General features: G+C 41.7%; 1 protein-coding gene across 1 annotated transcript in view; it reads right to left on the bottom strand.

Moving 5' to 3' along the window:
• ADAMTS17 (ADAM metallopeptidase with thrombospondin type 1 motif 17) overlaps nucleotides 1-20,517 on the bottom strand; it is a 172,061-nt gene that overhangs the window by 12,415 nt on the left and 139,129 nt on the right. The window contains exons 20-21 of the mRNA XM_032194627.1: nucleotides 13,180-13,384; nucleotides 8,717-8,869 (exon numbers count right to left, since the gene is read on the bottom strand). Of these exons, the coding sequence (XP_032050518.1) occupies nucleotides 8,717-8,869; nucleotides 13,180-13,384 (358 nt within the window). The remainder of the gene's footprint in view (nucleotides 1-8,716; nucleotides 8,870-13,179; nucleotides 13,385-20,517) is intronic.

The raw sequence follows: 20,517 nt of genomic DNA on the forward strand, positions 1-20,517 counted from the left end.
CCCAAAGCAAACTGTAAGCTGTTTTTCAAGCTTCCCTATTCTTTTCTTTCCTTTCCTTTTTTTTTTTTTTTTTCTTCTTTTTAAACCCCAGATCTGTAAAGAGAACATATCTGGTCTTGCTTACAACAATCTTTCATTTGGAAACTTTTGTGAAATGACTGATTTGTTTAACTTAACCAAGAAAAAATGCATACCCTTCTGACTCAGAATGGGAAGAAACAATAAATTATAGCAGAAAATGCTCATGGCTGATGTGACAGTATCTTAGAAGGAGAAGAGAGAAGCAATCTTTGCAAACTGCCTACAGCTGTGCTTTCAAACTGCATGACCCTAAGGAACAAGACCTGACCAGCATGTCTCACTGCTTAATTAAGCTTGACTTTGCTATTCTGAAAAGTTCCATTGTGCACAGAGAGTTCAGAGATTAAGAGCTGAATGCATGAATATTCTGGGTATTGACAGTGCCCCTAAGTACTTGTGCAACGCAGCCCAGGTGGATGCTAATGAGGAAATGGCATTTAATCCATCACAGCAATCGGACAGAATTCACGTCACAGAATCACAGTTTATCCAGAGTTGGAAGGGACCCACAAGGATCATTGCGGCCAACTCCTGGCTCCACAAAGGACTACCTAAAAACTGGATTTCAAGAATGAGTGCGAGTAATAACAGCAGAGATATGAAATGATAGAGTATTGCCTACAGGGTGCCAAATTGTAGCTTGTGTGCAGTGTTTTGATCCATGGCAGGTACGAGCAGAAATCCTCTGTAGCTTACTCCATCCATAAAACTTTGTGAAAATGATGCTGATAAACAACTTATGTAAAAAAAATAATTAAGCTAACTTCAAGCTAGATAGTAATGGAAAACTATAACTATGTAACCGTGGAATCACAGAATTCAACTCAGGCTGACTGCTGAAGGATTTACACTACTTCTACAACGTATGTACTCACGCCAATGCTGAACCATGTTTTTATGGGCTGCATGACCTACAGTCCCACACTGACTGCTGTCACAGATGGAATTCTGAAAGAGTGTCTTGGGAACTGGGGCTCCACTGAACACATTTTAGTTACTCATCACTTAATGATCAATGGTACCTGAATGAAATTTATTTAAAAAAAAAGTAATTAAAGACCCCATTGGGATTATTTTATTTCAGCAAGAGGCTGTTCATCTCCATCATATCAGTTCTGCCTGAGTGTTCTCTGGACAGGGAGCTACTCAGCTCTGAAACAGACGATGAATGCTGCGTTTCATCACTTTGCAAAGTCAACCCAGGGATCACCAGCAGGTTGGTAATAATTGCTCTTTAAAGATATTTTTGCAAGTTGTCACCTTAATGCCTCAGTGGTCATTATAAATCTCACCAGGCTTTTGGAAAGGCTGCAAAATTGCAGCGGTCCCTACTAGTGATACATACTGTGGTTGTAAGGATTCAAAGGACAAAAGCCTCTCCAGTTGAGTAGTACAAACATTAAATAGTGAATTACCCACTTTTCATCTTTTTAAAGACGTCATCCTAAACACTGTAACATCTCAGAGTAATTCAGAGAAAATGAATGCCAATATTTGAACAGGCTTGTCCTGCGTGCTTTCTTCTTTTTCACATGAAAAGGAGTGAAATAGTCGCGATGGCATTCCATTTCAAATCCACTGATCTTGGTGGGAGGCTTTAATTCTCCATCAAAAAAATGCACTTAATGAATGAGGCTTTTAAATAAAAAATATCAAAAAGGGAAAGTTATTCTTCCAATTAATAGGATCACTGGAGGCTGTATTGGAACATGAGACAATAACAGTGTAACAGAATGTGCTCCACTTCAAACAAAACACTGATGAATACGGCCTTTTTGCAGCGCTCCCCTTTCCTAAGGAACCATCAAAATGATTTCTGCAATGGATGTTCCCAGAAACTCCAGCAGCGATGAGCTGTGCCAACTGTTGTGCAAACAAGAAACAGCCGTGGCCTCAAAGGCACGATCAAGGCTTGGTTCTCCCTTCACTTTCCATGCCTAGGCTTGTGTCTGTATTAACCAGGCATTAACCAGGGCTGACAGTTACCACAAGGTTTAGAGAGAGCTTCAAACTTGTTTTAGTGCTGATATGGACTAGGACTTAGAGGTGTAAATGCATTAAGCGATGGTCCCATGGCCATCCAGAGGCCTGCAGGTAAGCTGAACTTGTTTTAGCTGTCGTTTCTTTCCTCCAGTGTGTATTTGCACTGCAGGTATGAAAACTATTTCTTAGTTTGTCCACAATAAAGCAGTACAGGTGGTAAAAGAGGCTGTGATTTGCACATCAGTGATTGCTGGCCAGAGGAAAAAAACAACTCAAGGGACAAGAACGAGCAGTGCAACGTAGAGTTGTCCACTGGGGCAGTAGGTAGGTTGAGGACACACTGATGATCTGGCTCCTGGCCATGCCTACAACCACAGATGTGGAAAGTTAAAATACAGAAGCCTGCTGGGTCCTCTCCTCTCATATCATCTGTGTCACTCCCTGGAGAAAACTGATTTGCACCAGTTGGACCTGTGGATAATTTTCCAACATCAGTTTCTAGCTGTGGTGCTGAATGCACATCAGCAGCCATAAATCAGAAAGCTGTTTGCTAAGCCAACGCAAGGAAGAGGCAGGAAAAGGTCTGTAAGCTGCAGCGTGCGACTGCAGTTTGAAGCCACCATCCCTCCTGCAGAGTTTTCTCTCAATGCAACAAGAAAAGTTATTTTCTCCAAGGTGGAAGGAGATGACCTTTATGAAGAATTAACAAGTTGTCCATGGTTTATCATAAACAGATGGCGGGTCAAGCCATGAATTTGTAATGAGTGTTAGAACAAAGGACAGTTTGCTGCTATGTTTGCAACAGTTTTGAATACACCTCTCCAACCACAGCTGTCCTTGATTTGCTCTTCTTATCATGTAATGTGAGTTAAACGTTAAAAGTGAGGCATATAGAGGATTTTTGTTGATGTTCCCAAACATTTGGAGCTTGGAAAACATGCCTTCCTGGCACTGGAAGATTGTAGAGTATTTTGAAAAAAGCAGGCTTCTCTGTGTGCTGTAAGGTTTGGGGTTTTATCTCTCTGAGAGCGCAACCTCCTGCCTTCCTGCCAAAACAATTAATTTGCAATTACAAAAGCCTTGTTACCACCCACCGTGATGAATGACTGCTGATCCTCAGTACGAAACACCTCAATGTCTGGCACAAAACCAGTATTTTTCTTATAGGAAATTACTTTTTTTTTTTTTTATCCCTATTGTTAATATTCTCCTGGGATGAGAACCCCCAGCCAGTATTTCACAGGCTCAACAAAACACCGTAAAGAAATTGGCAACTAGTGATGTGCAGGGAGGGCAGGTGGCTATAGGGAATTTTTCAGGTGTGTTTTATCATTATTGACACGATTTGGCAACAAGAATATTGTTTAACATCACACTTTGCCAAGCTGATCATTCCTAAAGCTTTGCAGATTCTGGAGTGTACAATCTCTGAATTCAGTGAAAAGTTGTACCAGGTGGTTATAAAAAATGTGAAGTGGTAGAAAAAGCTTTGTCCTCCGCTTCTTTCCTTTGCTCAAGGAAGCTCAGTTTGAGACATCATATATTTATTTCTGTTTTCACCAAAAAACATGAATCTGTGATGGTTCCTACACAAGACCCAAGGATCTTGCCCAGTCCAGCAGGCCAGATTCTGGTCCGAACAGCACTGGCAAAAACCTGCAGTAACTCAGGTGGCTGAATGAATCTGCATTTATACTAACGTAGGGCAGAATGACATCTGACCCATGTTGCTGAGTGAGACCTTTGGCTTGTGGACAATGGACTGGAGGGAAGAATGAAGGACGGTTACACTGGACTCATGTTGGGTTCTCCGAGATCAACATAGGCTTTAGTAGTTACAGAGCATCTACTCCAACAGTGAAGAAAAAATATGGTAGAGCCAATATATGACAAGGTTTCTATGTGTCTTTCGTCTTCTAAAAACCTTTTCATTGGGCTATGTAATACAATAGGTTAATGGGCCAAATTGTTGCCTGAGGGACAGAATTTGCATGTTTAAACTTCTATCCACAAAACTGGAAAAGCACCCTTGTAAAAATCAGCACTAATGATGGAGTCAGAGCATCTTGCTTGTAATTTTTCCTTCCTTGATATAACGCCACTTAAAAAGAGAATAGCCAAAAGTGACATGGGAAACCCTGAAGCATTTTGTGCCCTTGGTGTGAAATACAATACTTCAGTCACAAGACAGAAGTAGAGCGTGTTGAATGAAACAACGAAGTAAAACTGGAAATGAAGAAAAATCCGTAAAAGTCTTCTGGAGAATTGCTCCTGATACATAATGTTGCCTCTTTGGTTATATCCTAGCAGAGTCCATAAGCCAACTGGAGAAAAGGAACTGAAGAAGTACAGCCTTGGCCTGTATGAGTGCAGCTGAGTGATTTCCCTGCTTCACTATAACTAGAGCAGAAGGGGAGAGCATTAAGGACAGAACGGGGAAGCCCGGGTAGCTACAAAGCAGTCCCCAGTGCTGCTCATCCTCAAGCACAATTGTTCCCTGTCACTACCACAGCTAGCCAGTACATCTAGCAGGCAGCTCCCTGCAGCAAGCCAGTAATGTGCTCCCACATCATTTGGGACACGTGTTTTCAGCTCCAGGAGGCACGGCAGACTTCAGTGCAGTCAGTCCTGATCCCTTCAGGTGTAGCCTACAGCACGCGAGCAGTTCAGACTCAGACTGTGCATCCTGCTAAGCTTTCCGGCGAGCCACATGCACGCAGACATGTTCTGCTCACTAGCTGCCTGCATTCTGTACAGGAATGGAATACTCGACACAAAGTTTGTCAGCAAAATCAATTCCTTGTGAAGGAATGACCTACTGTCTTGCTAACGCATCAAGAGGCGTATCTTCAGCAGCCTGGGACTCTGAAGCAAGTGTTGAGAAAGTGAGCAACCTATGTTTGTTCTTTGGACTAGCACAATTACAGCAAAAATGTAAAAATGTTTCCAGTGCTAGAACATTTAACAGCTCGGATTTCAAACACGGAAGAACTATTGCAAAGCAGAAAGTGTATGCGGTGTTTATTTCTTTAACTGAATACAAACTGGATGTGGAATTTCCTTTTGGAAGAAAAGACTGAACGGGAGATGCCTTGGACTCCCCTTTGTATATTGCATCATATATAAAGGATGATATAATGAACGGCAATTCTGAAGAACCCAAGCAACAGTAAAAAAATAATTTCAGGTTAATACCTTCAGTGGGTCTCCCACTGTGCAATCTGCCTTTCTACTAGGCGTGAAGACTCCCAGACCAGGAACATTTTAGTTATGTTGTCATCCTAATGCTGCATTTGTGCTAAATGCTAATAACATTAAGTATATCCTTTTAAGATAAGAGATTTAAGAGAGAAGTTGCAGTAGTGCAAAGAAATAGAAAGTTTAACAGCACTAGCTGGTAACAGGTTATCACGGTCACTAGTAACAGACCAATATTCTGTCTTCTGAATTAGAGTGGGCAATTTGTAAATCTCAGGTTTTGAACTAACAAAGGTAACTTCAAGGACATTTAAAATAATTTTATCTACCTGGCCGTATGTGTTTGCAAAGGGAACTAAATATATTGGCTCCTCGTGGCACACTTGAAATAAGCTGCAAACGCATTGGGAATACACATATATCACAACCCAGACTGCTTCCTAAATCTGCTCTGCTCCAAATCCTTTCCACAGTTACAGAACACAGTAAGGACCATTCACAGACAATCTTGAGACAAATAGAACAAAAATTCTCATCTTCAGAGTGTGGACAGGCAATGGCTACAGAGTCATTACTAACAGAGAGCCATTACTAACAGAGAGCCCGTTCTACTGATAAGCTGTATCTGGACTTGAATTTTTAATGAGGTTTTGCCTCCTTCTTATATGATTTTCTGATGTCTTCAAATGATCTTGGTTTGGTGAAGTTAAGGACTGGAGGCCAAGTCACCATGCAAACTGTTAGCACAAAACGCATCGAAGCCTTATTTTAATCTGTGATAATTACTACCGATCATTAAATCTTGCTTCCCTGATGTTTCTTAACAATAAGGAGCAAATGCACAATGCACTAATTGCAAAAAGTAGCTGCTTGTTCTGAGAATTTTAAAGAATTCACTGTAATCTAACTGCCAGAGACTGTTTTATTTCTCCTTAATGGATGAAGTGTTTAAGCCAGACAACCCCAAGAAGGAATTGCTAATAGCTGTAAAGGTTCTCCCCCTAGGCCTTAGCCCTGCATTAAAGCTTCTGGATCCGGATAATGAAAATCCTACCTGGTGCTCCACATCAAATATTTCAGCTATCTAGGTTTCTGGGGCAATAAACATTTTTAGAAGCACTGTATCTACCCACACCCTTTTCTACCAGTCTTAAGATGTTTTTTCTTTACCTCTTTATTCAGAGTAAGAAACTAATTGTGTGAATGTCTTCAGTCAAAATTAACCAGGATGTCTAGAATTTGTAATGTTCGTTATAAACCAAATCTAAGTCCAAAAACATCTACTGGACTTCCACAAGGTGAAATTCCTGCAAAGAAGAGAGTTGGCATGAGCTGCGGGTGGAAACAGGCCACATAAACAGTGCAGAAGCTTTTTTTGCCCTTCTGCACAGAGAAGATCCTGATCCTGAGTTAAGAACTGCAAATAACAAGTGATTTTGCACTGATCCTGCACTGCTCGTATGCAGACATAAAATCCATCATCACCACTATTTACTGTGACCAATGTATGATTGCAGCCTTTCCAGCAGTGAGCCAACTTCTTTATCAGATGGGAACCACTCGCACAATACCGAACTTTCAACCCATGTAATCAGTGAACACACAGCTATTTCATATTCCTCCCTATAAAGAGAATCCGGGTCAATTTTCCTGCCAAAAACTTTTAAAATTCCACAAATAAATAAATAATGTTATTTCACCTGTTAACATACAGGAACTGTTTGTCTTGGCTCGCTTGCGTGGATTCTGCATGCCAGGTTATAAATAAAATAATGTTCAATACTCCAAACATTCTGTGATACAAATTCCTGGCTCAGCATAAATGCAGATCTTTCGTATGTGGCAGGTTCTTAATGCATTCTCCAGCACTGATACCATTCAATTCGTGCGTCTATGACATGCTGTATCTACAAATATTCAAAACTCCCTATCTTAATGCAAAAAAAATGCAATTGCAGATAAGCCAATTTGCCCATCATGGGCCTCTGCTTCACTGGATTTTGCTTGCTGGTGCTTGGGTTTTTGGACTGCAAAATGCAACTACTGTATCCCAGTGGTTTCTGTGCATGCCGTACATTCCAAAACACAAAGTAGGCTTTCTGTTTAAAGAACAGTACAGTTACAAAGATAAGATAAAACCAAGCTGGAATATAATATTCCTGGGAACTTTCATTTCTTTATGCAGACATGAGTCAGTAATGTAAAGGATGCTTTATGAACAACGCTGGCAGAGGGTCAGTTTCTTACACTGCTCCTGTCCCAGTAAAACTACCTGTTACTTTAAGATTAGAATGCAAATACAGAGCAGACTCTGCTCTGCTTTAATCCACTGCATGCAGGAATTAATTCCACTGATGTCACTGGCGAAACTAAGTTCAGACAGGCCTAAGTGAAGGTGAAATCCAGCCCCGAGGAAGGGACTGATGGTTTTGGCTCTGCCTTCAAATCGATGGCCTACTTTCATTTCAGGCAGTTGGAATAAGTCTGGGCCTGGCCTGTGCTGTGTAGGTCTCAGAATAGCACAAGATTCAGCTGCACAGGTCTGGTTTTGCATCTGTGGTAATAAAATGGTATATACCATCAGACTCTGCATGCAGGACCGGCACAAGGAGGGCAAACAGACTTCAGCTGTGAGTGCTCTCTATCAGCCTTTGTCTCTGTGCGAGTCTGCTGAGGCTTCCTCACATTTCCCCACAGTAGTATTCAGTTTAACAACAGTTCTCCCAGACCCAGATCCTCAGATTTATCACCTGTGGGGTAAGAAAACTAAGGCTCAACTCTTCTCAGCTGTGTATTGATGCTTTGAGGGAGACAACACTCTCACCACAACCTCTCCTGAGATTTCTCCTTTTCTCAGGGACTAGGTTTCTCATTCAAAGTGCAAATACTTAACACATATATATACTGAAGGAACTCAAACTTCTGCTCTTTTGTTTTTAGCTTGCCCAAGCTGAGCACGGGATACCTCCTTTGCTCCCTGCAGTCCTGGAAGATACTGCTAATGAACTCCTTCTCGTAGCACTCAACCTGTTAGCCAGCTCGCTTCAGAGTTTGTTTTTTGAAATACGGAAAGTGGTTTCAGCATCGCTTGTAAAGGAGCCTTTCAACACTAAGAACTCAGTTGATGGATGAGTTTTGGCCTGTGGTGATTATCTTCCTTTTTTATGGGCAGGCTGTGTGGGTTTAGCCTTGGGATGGTTAAACTGTCAGTTAATACTGATTTCTATGCTGTTTGTAATACACTTAGCTACAACTTGCTGGGTAATTTCCACAAGCACGCATTGCAGTGTTTGGGTCACAAATGGCAGAAAGGGAAAGTTTAAAGCCCAGAAAAAAACTAATCAAAGTGAGTAAAACCCTTCCCTTTCAAATATTTGAATTGCAAAACAGACTGCACACAGAAGCACAACACTTTGCATTTTGAAAGAAAATACCACGTCGTGTTCACTGTTACCTTAGACCAATCGCCTGTTTTCCATTCGTAACAGCCTGTGTGATCCTCACACTCCTCCTCGTCTCTTGGCCTGGTGGCTGCATCACACTTTCCTTGAGAATTTGTGCACGTCACTGTTCTTTTCTGGATCCCTTTGCCACAGTCTGCTGAACACTGCAAAACAATAGCTATTTGTTTTCTGTCACACAATGCCTAGAAATAACAACTTTTTGGGGGTAACATAGTTATGCACACGAAGTAAAACTGATTACCTGTAAGATTTTTCCCCAATAATTAAACCCCTTTCAAACATATGAGTCATTTGAAAAGTATGGTATCTGCTGGGGAAATACTTTACTTTTAAAAAATGCCAATTCTGAAAATCAACCTTCTTTAATATCAGTTAGCATCGTGCTAGAATTGGTGTTACAGAGGAAAAATCACTACATCTTGTGTTTAAGAGCTCAGCATTCATAACAGAACTGCAATATTCCTTTATTACAGGACTAAAATGATGGTGAAAATTGCATTTTTAACTCACAGTAGAATGCGATCAGTGTTACAAAAACAGCTTTGTAGGCTGTTTGTATGCACGGTGGTGAAGTCGCACTTCTCACGTGTTCTCATGTGAACACATACATGACCTTCACTCTGTTTTGCCATCTCCTCATCATGATGCTAATTTCAAAGAACTTCAAGTGCACACAGTGGATAGCTCAGCAGAGACATTATTCAGTGAGCCACAATGTTGGGATCAGCTTCCACACCTGATCAGTAAGTTAGCCACAGGCATCAGCAGAGGTGGAAAATGGGCTTCTCAAAAGCATAGGCAGGGACTGCTTGAAGTCCTCTGAGAAAGCAGCAGGCTACTAGAGCTGCTAGCAGCAGTTGCTGGAGGAAGACTTGACTCAAGCATTTGGGCACTGTAACCAATATTCATGCAAGTGAACAAAAAAATGCCTGCAAATATTTTTGTGCTCAGGCACTACCGAGGTAGCTTCTAAAAGGGGGGGGATATCTGGTCACCCATTTGTTTTTTCTGCCAACCGTTGTCAGGAAATTCTGTTTCACCAGAGAATTTGTCTTGACTTCATTGCCTGGTGGGGAAAGGACACTGCTATGAACTGAAATTCCTGTTTTAAATAACCCGTTCAGTAACAGGGTGACAGATTTGCTGATGCTGTCAGAGCCATCCATACAGCAGCACAGCCAGCATCTCTGCTCTTCATTTTCATGCCACTGCAGTGGTTAAGAGTGAGAAATTTTCTTGAAAAGCCACTGGGGACAGGTGGGTGGAAAAATGATCTATGTACAACTGAGATAAAAACTAACCTTCTCTAGCATGTCGAGTTCTCCCCTTTAGGGGATCAGCATGGAAAAGACAGTTGATTTGACACCGAATAAATAGTGAAGATATGAGATATTCTGTGAGGTCTTTTGAACATAATCCAAGAAGCTTCTCCATCCAGGGGGTCTATGCTGGAAACAAGCGTCAGCTTGATATAAATTACATCAAATGGACAAATCTCAGCATGCCTGTCTAATCGTCTTAAAAATACAATCCAGGCAGCTCTGACCTGCTGGCCTTGTTAAGGACATGAATGACAAGCGTTTATGAGCTGGCAAGCAAACAGACATGCCTTTAAATACTTCAGAGCACTACAAAGTGACTTCTTGAAAATCTGGGAAACCTTCCACTTAATTTACTATGTGCCGCTCATGGCATGACCGCCTTACGGATGTAACATCTTTGTAACAAGCACAGTTGTACGGCTGTGCTAGATACCGGGCTGAATTCTTCCAGGCTTTGCAGAATTCCAGAAACTACTTTGCTGGACTCTTCAAAGTGCAAGACTTGCCAGAGATCCGACACTGGAGCTCCCTAAATGGTACCTTAAAGCCACAAATTTGCCCCAAGTTGTACAGACTTTCCAAAATTACAGATCGTTTTCCTCAGTCCTCCTCCGGGTTGCACTCGTTCATCCCAAACTACAAAGCACAATATGTGAAATCTTTCAAATGGGTCAACTTACTTGAAGTAAATCAAGCTGAAGTAGGAGTGTTTTTCACAGTATGAGAAATCTCTAGGTGGGTTTTACAACTGAGTCTGGGAAAAACACCAACTGTTTGTTCTTCCCACAAGCTTTTAAGTCACTCACAGATTAGTATTGCATATACTTTCCTAGACAAAACAGCATTTGCAAAAGGTTTCCAGCAGATCTTCTGTTGTCACATATAAATCACCCCCTTGAAGTTTTTTTTTTCCTTTCCTGAAGTCCTGTTGTCATGAAAAGATTTTTAGTGTATAGATTTTACAGGGATTTAAAACCAGAATGGTCTACTAAATAATAAATGAAGTCCGAGTGTCCAGCTTAGATCATTAGGGCTTTATTAACAAATGACTTAGTCAGATCCCACAAAGTTTTGTAAAGGGGCATCACAGCTTTGCAGATCCTTTATTTTAAGGAAATCCATTATTTTTTTTTCCACTAACAATAGAAACATTTACCTTTTTGTGACGATCTCTATTTCTGTCATTAAAAATGGACTGTGTGGTACTTTGTCCAAAACAATCTCAAGTGTTTGGCAATAAAAACGGAATTTAATTTTTTCCACACTGAGGATTGTATTGGAATTTGCTTTGAGAACACACTTTTTTGATTGGGGACCAGACATTAATGTGCTCAACTGTTTTTTGTTGTATAACCAAAATTCAATAACGTACATAAGAAAACTTATTTATAAAATGATATCACTGCTGTGATATTTACTCACAACAGCAGACTAAAATGTTAAGGATTAAAGTGATTTCCACTGAAGAAAGTTCTAGGTATGAGATGTGTTCAAACTGGCAGAACATCAAACCTGTCCTAGACTCAGCTGTGCTACATAATAGCACAAATGTGCCTGCAGAAGATGTAAAATCACAAAAAAAGTGACCAATTACTGTCCCATCAACAGTATCAAAGGAAAAGTAAATAAGTGGTGTGTTTTTGTTTTGTTTTGTTTTTTAATCTAAGAATACCATGTATTTGCAAACTAGTTCAATAGTCACAGATATGGGATATTTCCACGCTGGAAAAATTATTCTGTACCTTGACTTACTCCAATTAATAAAAAGAACACAGAAGCAACCGTGATTGTTAAAAGCCCACTAACACTCCTGATAACAAAATTCACCACGTAAGACAGGTAGGAGCTGCACCATGAGAAGACCAGGCTCAGCTATAAATATTGCGGGAGCTCAGCTGGTTTAGCTATGAGGAATAAAGTGGGAATAATCTGAAAGGGTAATTTCTGTAATGCATAAAAGACCTATCAGAGAAATTATTACAACTTTGGTGCGTTTCTCTACATCTTTTGAAATGAAAAGACTCAGAAAGTAAAAGCATCTCATGCATTAGTGAAGAGGTACAGTGCCTCATTGAAAGGAAACACTGCTCTCAGTTAACTATCTCACTTGCCAAATAAAGATTTTCTGTTCAGAAGGTGGACAATGGAATCACACTGTGTTTTTGTTAAGAGACACTGTTCCTCAGTGCCAGATCCCTAGTATCCTGTGCTTCTCTGACTTTTAAGCACTTTTCTAACAATAATATTTTGCGAAAGCTCTTTGACAATGCTTTAAACAGGAGCTCACTGTTTCAAAACAGAGATGAAAAACAAGGAAATACCCTTCCCACAGAAATGGCTGTTGCTGGACAGCCCTGTAACACAGCCAGTCTAGAATGAGACTGGCAGAGCTGTAAGCACTGCACCAAGACTGAAATTATCTTTTTGTCATTCAGATGAGCCTAACAGATACGGTATCAAAACTAACTTGGAAATTCTATTAGGATCGTTACTCACAAGGTACAAAAAAGTTACCCTGCATTAGTTGAGTCCTGGACATGAACTGTAGGCACACTCCCGGTTTATTCTGTTGCTAAACAAAATGCAGGCTGTCTGGACACCTTATTCATCTCTGAACTGTGTTTATAGTATCTCAGAATAATTTTGTAACTCTCTGCAACTACGTGGAGATGCACCTTTAAACAAACTACAACCAGCTTTTTCATGTTCCAGGAATTGCATAAAAGAGGGTTGGACAGGGCCCAAAGACCGTACATTCTCTGTAACATGCAGATATTTGATAAATCTGGTATTTGTTTGAAACTGCACTTCAGCTGAGCCAGAAGACCTGGTGGGTCACTACACTTCTGGCCTCAGGTCAGTGAAATGTTTTTCCTTGATGGTCAGAGTTTTCAGATGGAAAGATATAGTTACCATAGTATGCTATTGAAAACCTGCCTTAATAGCTCATCTGGTATGGGATACAAACCGCAGCTCCCATCTGATCATGGCAACAAAACACAGTCATACCAAGTGCCCCAGTACTGACAGGCACTGACTGGGAGAACACGTTTAACTTTTAGCTAGGTTAGGGCCAGTGTATCCAGAGCTGTGTGCCGTCTGGATCCGTTCTTGAATCGAGTTCCTCCTACCTTTGACCACTCTGATGCTTCCCAGATAGAGAGGCAGTCCCGTCCTTCACAGCTCTGTACTGTTGCTGGTTTGTTGCCCAGGCAGTAGAGGTCTCTCGTGTTAACATAGGTGCCATTCTGCAACTGGTAGACACAAGTCACCTCCCGGCGCTGGATACCTTTCTCACAAGTGGCAGAGCAGGGACTCCAGTGGCCAGTCACCCACCTGGGAAGGAGACAGAGAAGGAATGTTAAAAAAAAAAAAGAGGGATCAAACATTATGCTTCACTTAAAAACAGCAAGAAATAGGCAACTCTTCCTAGATTTGTGGTGATATTTCCCTTTTCATTGTTTTGGGCTTTCCAGGATGTTTCATTGGAATCTTATCTGTTGGAACTTGATGCTGCTCTGGCCACGCAAGGAAAATGAAGCAATTTCTCTCTGTTGTTGTCCAGCTCAGTGTAAGGCTCACTGAAAGGCTCCATAATGAACCCAGTAAGCACTGGAACTACCGCTGTGGTTAAAGCGGGCCTACGTGGCAGTGGATACAATATTAAAAAAGAATCTGTGTTAGGAAGTATGTAGGGAGGGACGATTAGTTCCTTAAGACAAGCAGCATCCATCTTCACGCTTCCTGTAATCTGTCAGTGAGGAACATGTTCTCTGTAATTACAGGCATTCCTGGCTGATGTGAACGACTGGAACAATAACTGTGCAGGCACTGTGCTCCGGAAGGCTATCATCACCAGGTAATTGACCTTCTGGACTGTTATTTAGGGCTGTCACCTAGATTAGTACCCTTATACCATGAATCTCTTACTTGTCACCCAATTCTGGGTTGCTTGCTATGTTAAGTGACCTAAAGAAGACTTCTCAAAACCAGAAGTTTGCTTAGAAATATGATTTTGTTTTGCTGTAGGTTCCACTACTCCAGGCAGAACCTCACACACGCCAACTGTACAGCCACACTTCCTTGGAAGTTGCTGCTAACTTCTCGTACAAAAATCAGACAACCATTTCTCATTTTGCCACTCCCGCATGCAGACAAATCAGTTCACCACAATTTGTAGCAACATCCTCATTTGGCGCAATTATCAGGAATCCATTTGCCAACTGCTTTGACTGCTGACTGGTGTGACAGCACCGAGGACTGCGTTGGCAGAAGCCGGTTGGTTTGGGCTGAACAGGATCGCGCAGGCTGGCCACCTGCGTTTTGTGGAAAAGGGCCACACTCAAATGTTTCTTTGCATTGAAGCAGTTGACACATCTGTGAATTTCTGTTGGCTAAAACAGCTGGCAAGACCCCAAACATGTTTCTCTAGACAGTAGTTTTGGCGCATCTCTGTGGCTGAGTGTTTGGTATTTTGCTTATGGTATGGGAAAATGCCAGCTGGGTAATCAAATGCTGGGACTGAGAGACTGACAAAAATAGCCTTCAAGTGCAGAAATCAGTGTTCAGGAAAATTAATAGCTGGGCCGTGCCCTGTCAGAGCAAATGTGGAAGCAGCTATCTACCCGGGTGAAGGAACCGCTCAACAGGGGCATGAAGGGGGAAAAAGTGACTTTGCTTTATGAGCTGAATGTGAGTCACCGGGCCAGGAAGGGTTTCTGTACAGGCTCCGCTGAACTAATATTCACTTCAGCACCACACTCTCACTGTGATCTACGGCTACTGGCAGAAGAAAAAGGGAAAGGGACTGAAAGCAAAGAAGAAAGATAAAAATACATTCTTGGCAGAGGCTGTCTGTGTACTTCCATTTAGGATGGGCAGCACACTGTGTGCCAACGATTTCCAAGATGCCCTGAGAAGTCGGGTTATGACTTTGCTTTCAGGCAGGAAAAATCTTTTTTTTTTTTTCTTTTACCCTCGTCAGTCATCTCTAGGTAGTGCTGCTTGAGCACTGATAGGACGGAGTGTGACTAGATAACTGGCACAGAAAGCCTGAATATCATCATGAGAAGAATGACTGCACAGAGCATGAGCCAAAACCCAGATAATCAACTGAAAGCTGTGGCTCAGGTCATTTCAGATCTAGTCTGCTGTGAAGATGAAATCATCTTCAGCATTTTTGTCAGAGTAGCATCCCTATGGCCAGCCTCAGCTACAGATCCCCTACATCCCCCCCTGAGCCAAGCCTTAGTCCACCAGTGGTTGAAAAGAAGGTGGGGTTGCACTGTAAGGGATCTCTGAAACCTCATGGACCACCCTGACCTACCTGGGACAGCTGCTGCTAACCAGGAATCCAAACGCTTTGAAAAGAAAGGGTATTTTGGTGTGGGGGGTTAGTTTCAGGTCTGAGAGACAAAAGCCAGATTAAATTGAAGTAGGATATCTTCGAAAGTATCAAGGGGATGATCACTTTACCATCAAACTTCATCATCTCAGTGAAATCTCTGCTTGGTTCAATAGTTCATCTGGCAAACAAGGAAACGTGAATCCTATGTGCAGTCCTAGCAGTGCCCTGATCTTCCCCCACAGTTCTCCCAAAGTCCCCTTCACAGTCAGCTGAAAATATTATTTTAATGCCTGAAAGAGAGAAAATCGCTATGACTGTATTTCAACATCATGGTTCACTATCAATGGAAAGACAAAGGATTTATGGATGAAGTGATTAAATATGGAAATTCCTGCCTGTTTCACATTTGGTAAAAGAATGCTCAGCAAGCTATGAGCAAAATTACTGTCCACAGGTAATGTATTAACTGGCAAGAAAAATGTGATGCACAAATAGTACCACATTATGGTTACTATTAAATTACACTACGGACATTTTCCTCTCTACACTGTCATTACACCTTCTGAACACACCTGGATGAGTTTAAGAATGAGATTTATTTTTCATTTTTAAAGAAGCTGAAGTATTTTTCTTATGACAATGTCAAAAATAATTCCACTATTCTAACATACAACACAAAGCCAGCTCTGTGTTGTTAACTAAGGCAATTAACTCTTGCACACTAAGCCAGGTGTGTATCATATAGACCATTTGGCTTCCAGCTATGCTTTAAGCCAGTAAAATGATCTTAGGAGTTGCTTGACACCACAGTTCTTTTCCATTTGGTTTTTCCCTCCCCAGATATAACCATACTCTGTTGGACCATGTGATTGCTCTACATGGAGTACTGGAGAGCCTGTCCTCTTTCCAACAAGGAGTGATTTATGTGACAAACACATTCATCTTTCTCACAATCCTAGAGATGGCTTCATCTACAGCATTATTTTTTGTAATCTTACCTCTATAGAAGATTCAAGAGCTAGATGATTCCCGCTGGTGGTTAGATTTAGGTTAAGAAAGTGATGAGCTTTTAAGCACATTTTTTTTTAACCCAGCCTGTGTCTGTCTTTCTAGCTAAAAAATGCCCAGAAGGGTGTTTATCCATAGCCTCAAAAGGCTGGGATGGGCAGGACATGCAATCTGAGAGGGCTGTTTTAAATCTTTATCTTCTGAGTCTTTCTCAACCTCTGACCTCTCAGTATCTCTGTTCAGGAATTGGAGTTCTTCTAATCTGCTTTGGCAACAATCATCTGGCAGCCCCCTGGAGCAAACTTGAAATATCTCTTGGAGGTTCAGTTCATCATTTGATCTTTCTGTGCTCTGGATTAGTCATTAACCTTGAATTATTCACTCTACCTGCTTGCTGAAGACTCCCCCATTTTCTATGAAAAAAAAAACAACAACTAGCATCTATTGCACTGCGTACACGAACCTAGGGGAGATGAATGTCTGCAAATGAACTGTAGCTAGAAATGAAATTGTAGCTAGAGATTTGGGAAAACATACTATGAAGATAAAATGCGTCAAGGCTGAAGGATGGGGTGGAGGAGTGAAACCAAAAGACATGAGGTCACTTTTCAGAGATTTCTATCCTCTTATAACATAAAGACATTGCATGTTGTAGGATAAATATCGCAGCCCATTAAATTTCTCTTAGTTATTTCTGTCTTGAGCTGTGCAGAAGACCAATGTCGGAGCTCTCTACAGGGCTTCTGTTACTTCTGTTCCCTCTCTAATGCTACACTGAAATTCATTTCCCTGTTTTTGTAGTAAGAGATTCGATGTGACCAAAGATATAGTTGCAATAACACTCATTTTTCTGTATTTAATAACCCTGCTTTTTGATTGCTCTAACTAGTTAAGAGCTTGCACTACTGCTCAATAAAATATCAGAGGAAATGTGATACTAAACACTGATGCTAATCTGAAAAAACACTTGTGAGAAACTAATCTAAAGCAGTACACTTCCAGCATTGTAGCAGATTTTATTGTGCACCTTTTGGTTTAACACACACCACTGAATTACTGTCTAGGTGAGGATAACTCCATCTTGAGTTAGAGCTGGTCATCTTTAGCACCAGTTTGTGATGCAAGATCATGTTGAAGTTGCTCTCGGTTTTCTAAGGCACCTTGGTGAAACTGTGGCTCCACTGAAGTTATGCAAACTCCAACTAACTTCACTGGTGCCAGGATTTCACATTGGATAATTGTAGCGAGCAGAACTGGAAAAGATTTCTGAGAATTAGTCACATGGAACTGATAGCCAGATATTTTTTCCTTACAGCTATCAAACTAAGTTCATGCTTGAGTATGTAGAGGCAAGAAAACACTGTTTACAAGTGGACTTATGATTTCCATGAAACACGCACACTGTGCTATTGTATCCTTCTCTCCCGATGCACTTCTGAAGCTCTCTGCTACATCTCTGCTATTCTGGGGTCAAAATAACCAGGTGAATCTGGATTTTTGGGAACAGGTTGTGCCACACCCAGTCACTAGAAGGTTGGTTGTTGTTCTTTTTTTTTTTTTTTTGGAAAAAAGTACAAGGAATCTAGTAGAATAATACAGCTGCTGATGTTGAAAGTAGGACTCCAAGACTAACATTCCTGTCTGACTGCCTTTATAAACAGTGCTCAGTAATTTTCCAGTACAGTAGTCATTCTGCTAGCAGACTTGCCAACTTTCACTCACACAGATTTCTTTTTTTTTTTCTTCGGTGATTATCATTTTGACAGCTTTATTTTTTTTTAATTTCCCACCAATTATACGATCATAGGACCATGGACACTGTTTTATAATTTACCTGCACCTTGGGAAGTATTTTTTTACGCCAAAGACTTTGTATTCTTCCTCCCTCATCCCTCACACTGAGCAGATCACTCTGGTTACAAGGACTCAGCGTGGCACTGGTGCGAGTAGGTGTCCTTCTTGCTTGCAACTGCCTTGCTACACTAAGGTATAGAGTATTAACACCTGCTGAGCCCTTTTGCAGTGAGTTACCACTGTCCTTCTCCATGCTTGGTGTACCTTTGATGGGGCAGCTGATGGCCAGCTCCGTTCTCTGCCACTTGAGGAAGGCAGTGTGTTTTCCTCAGCTCGCACTGCAGGATATAAGCAGCATGCAGAGCATTACCGCAGGCAGCAGGAGGGGTGAATTTCACCCATAATTAAATATTTTGCTAGATTATCCTGCTAATCCTTCTTTGTGGGTAAAGACTATGCTTGGCCTCAAGAGCCTCAAACCAAAGAAGCACAGATCGTTTAACATTTTAAAACAATGCGATGTTCAAACATCAGGCTGTTGAGTCAAACATTGTAACGGGAAAAACTGTGATGTAAGCCAGCCTGGGTGTTTACACCAAAGCTAAGAAACCTGTCTCATGACTCCATGTGAAAGCCAATGCCAAACGAACTTCTGCTCCAGCCAGTCATCTTAAATTATTTGATGTAAATGCATTTACCAGTAGCCAACAAGCCCTCCTAATTTTATCCTTTGCTTGTTCCCAAGCCTTTTCTCTTACTTCTTTTCCAGAATTGCCTCATTGAGTTGGGTTGCTGGATGTGCTTGGAAACATCTTTTTGCCTTTCAGTAGCTAATTAACTCCTGACTGCCTTGCTGTACTCGATGAGCTGCCTACAACTGGGAACGTGTGTGATTTTGTCTCCTTCTAGTGGATGGTTGACAGCCAGACGTGCCCACGGTAGGACAGCAGACACCCACAGCAGCTACTCACAAGGGTGCTCCATTCGTTTGAGGCTTTCTGGTCTACAGCATTTGGCTTCTTCTGCAAGACCTGCCGGAGACCTGCAGGTTTCCAGCCCAGGCGGGTTTCCCCGAAGAGCAGCCACCAGGGCGCAGCATTGCCCGCTCGCTCAGCCGCCGGCAGCCACCGTGTCTCGCACCGTGTCCAGCGCAGTCCTGGCAAATTCATTAAGCTCAAACTGATTCTGGAGATCCCAACTCCAGTTTTGGGAAGTGCTTCAAAATGAGCTCTTACGTGGTGCCTCCTTGGATCAGAGGGTGCTAACATTACTATTTATGCCAGATTTCCAGGCTAAAATGATTTGAAACCATCCCCATAGCTGTTCTTTTTTTTTTTTTTTTTTTTTTTCATGTAACCAAATTCAGAACACACAAAAGGAGATGTGGCTTAGCTCAAGGTGCAGGTAAGGTTTTGAATTCCTTGCCACTGGACCTTGTGGATGATAAAAAATTTGTACTGGTTCCAAAAGAGTCTGAAGACATTAATGAAAGAACATATGAATTTGTAATAATTAAATACAGAGTGTCCAGCTTAGTCCCTTCTCTTAACAGGTACTCCCCAGAAGTCCCTCCAGTTTAGTACAATTTCCATACAATCCTGCAAGTAATATGTCAGCTTTCTTCAGGAGTTTCCCATCAGACAGATCCCCCAAATTCTGTTTTTTGCAAGACCCCATAAAATAAAATCAAAACTTTTCTGCTCCTCATCTATGTGTGCTGATAACACAAATCAATGTGGTGCAAACAGCCTGGACTCAAGGAGACTTGATCAAACATAGCAGGCAGGCAGGCTGATCTGAACACAGCCCAGGTCATAGCACACAAAACGATTTTCACTGGGTTACTGACCATCATCATCCATGAGAACAGTGTTCACTCTGTAGGGCTGCCTTCTTGCATATAATCACGGGTTTATGATGGAGCCTGAAGGCAGAGGCAGGCTCTCAGACAGTAAGAATCTTACAGACAAGCACCATGAGCTTAAACCAGACTGGGGACCAAGAGGCAGGCACCATCGAGCATTGCACATGAAGGCACCCATGCTCCGAGCAGTCACTAGCCTTTTGGGCAAGCCTACAAGGTGCCGAGCCAGCTGGGGTCTTGGCTGACCCTTGCAACTGGCTTCGTTTTCTCCCCAGCAGGCATCACTTCAGTGTGTGAGCCCTTGGAAAGCAGTGTTGGATTCCTGCCCACAGATGGAAAAGTGAAAGGGGAATAGCAGGAAAGAAGGAAAGAGGGAAAGAAGGAAAGAAGAAGGAAAGAAGGAAAGAAAGAAGTGATCCATGTAACCACAGGCCTCATCTCAGTAGCATGCCAGTT

The sequence above is a fragment of the Aythya fuligula genome, chromosome 11 (genome assembly GCF_009819795.1).
Source record: "Aythya fuligula isolate bAytFul2 chromosome 11, bAytFul2.pri, whole genome shotgun sequence".
NCBI classification, from domain to species: Eukaryota; Metazoa; Chordata; class Aves; order Anseriformes; family Anatidae; genus Aythya; species Aythya fuligula.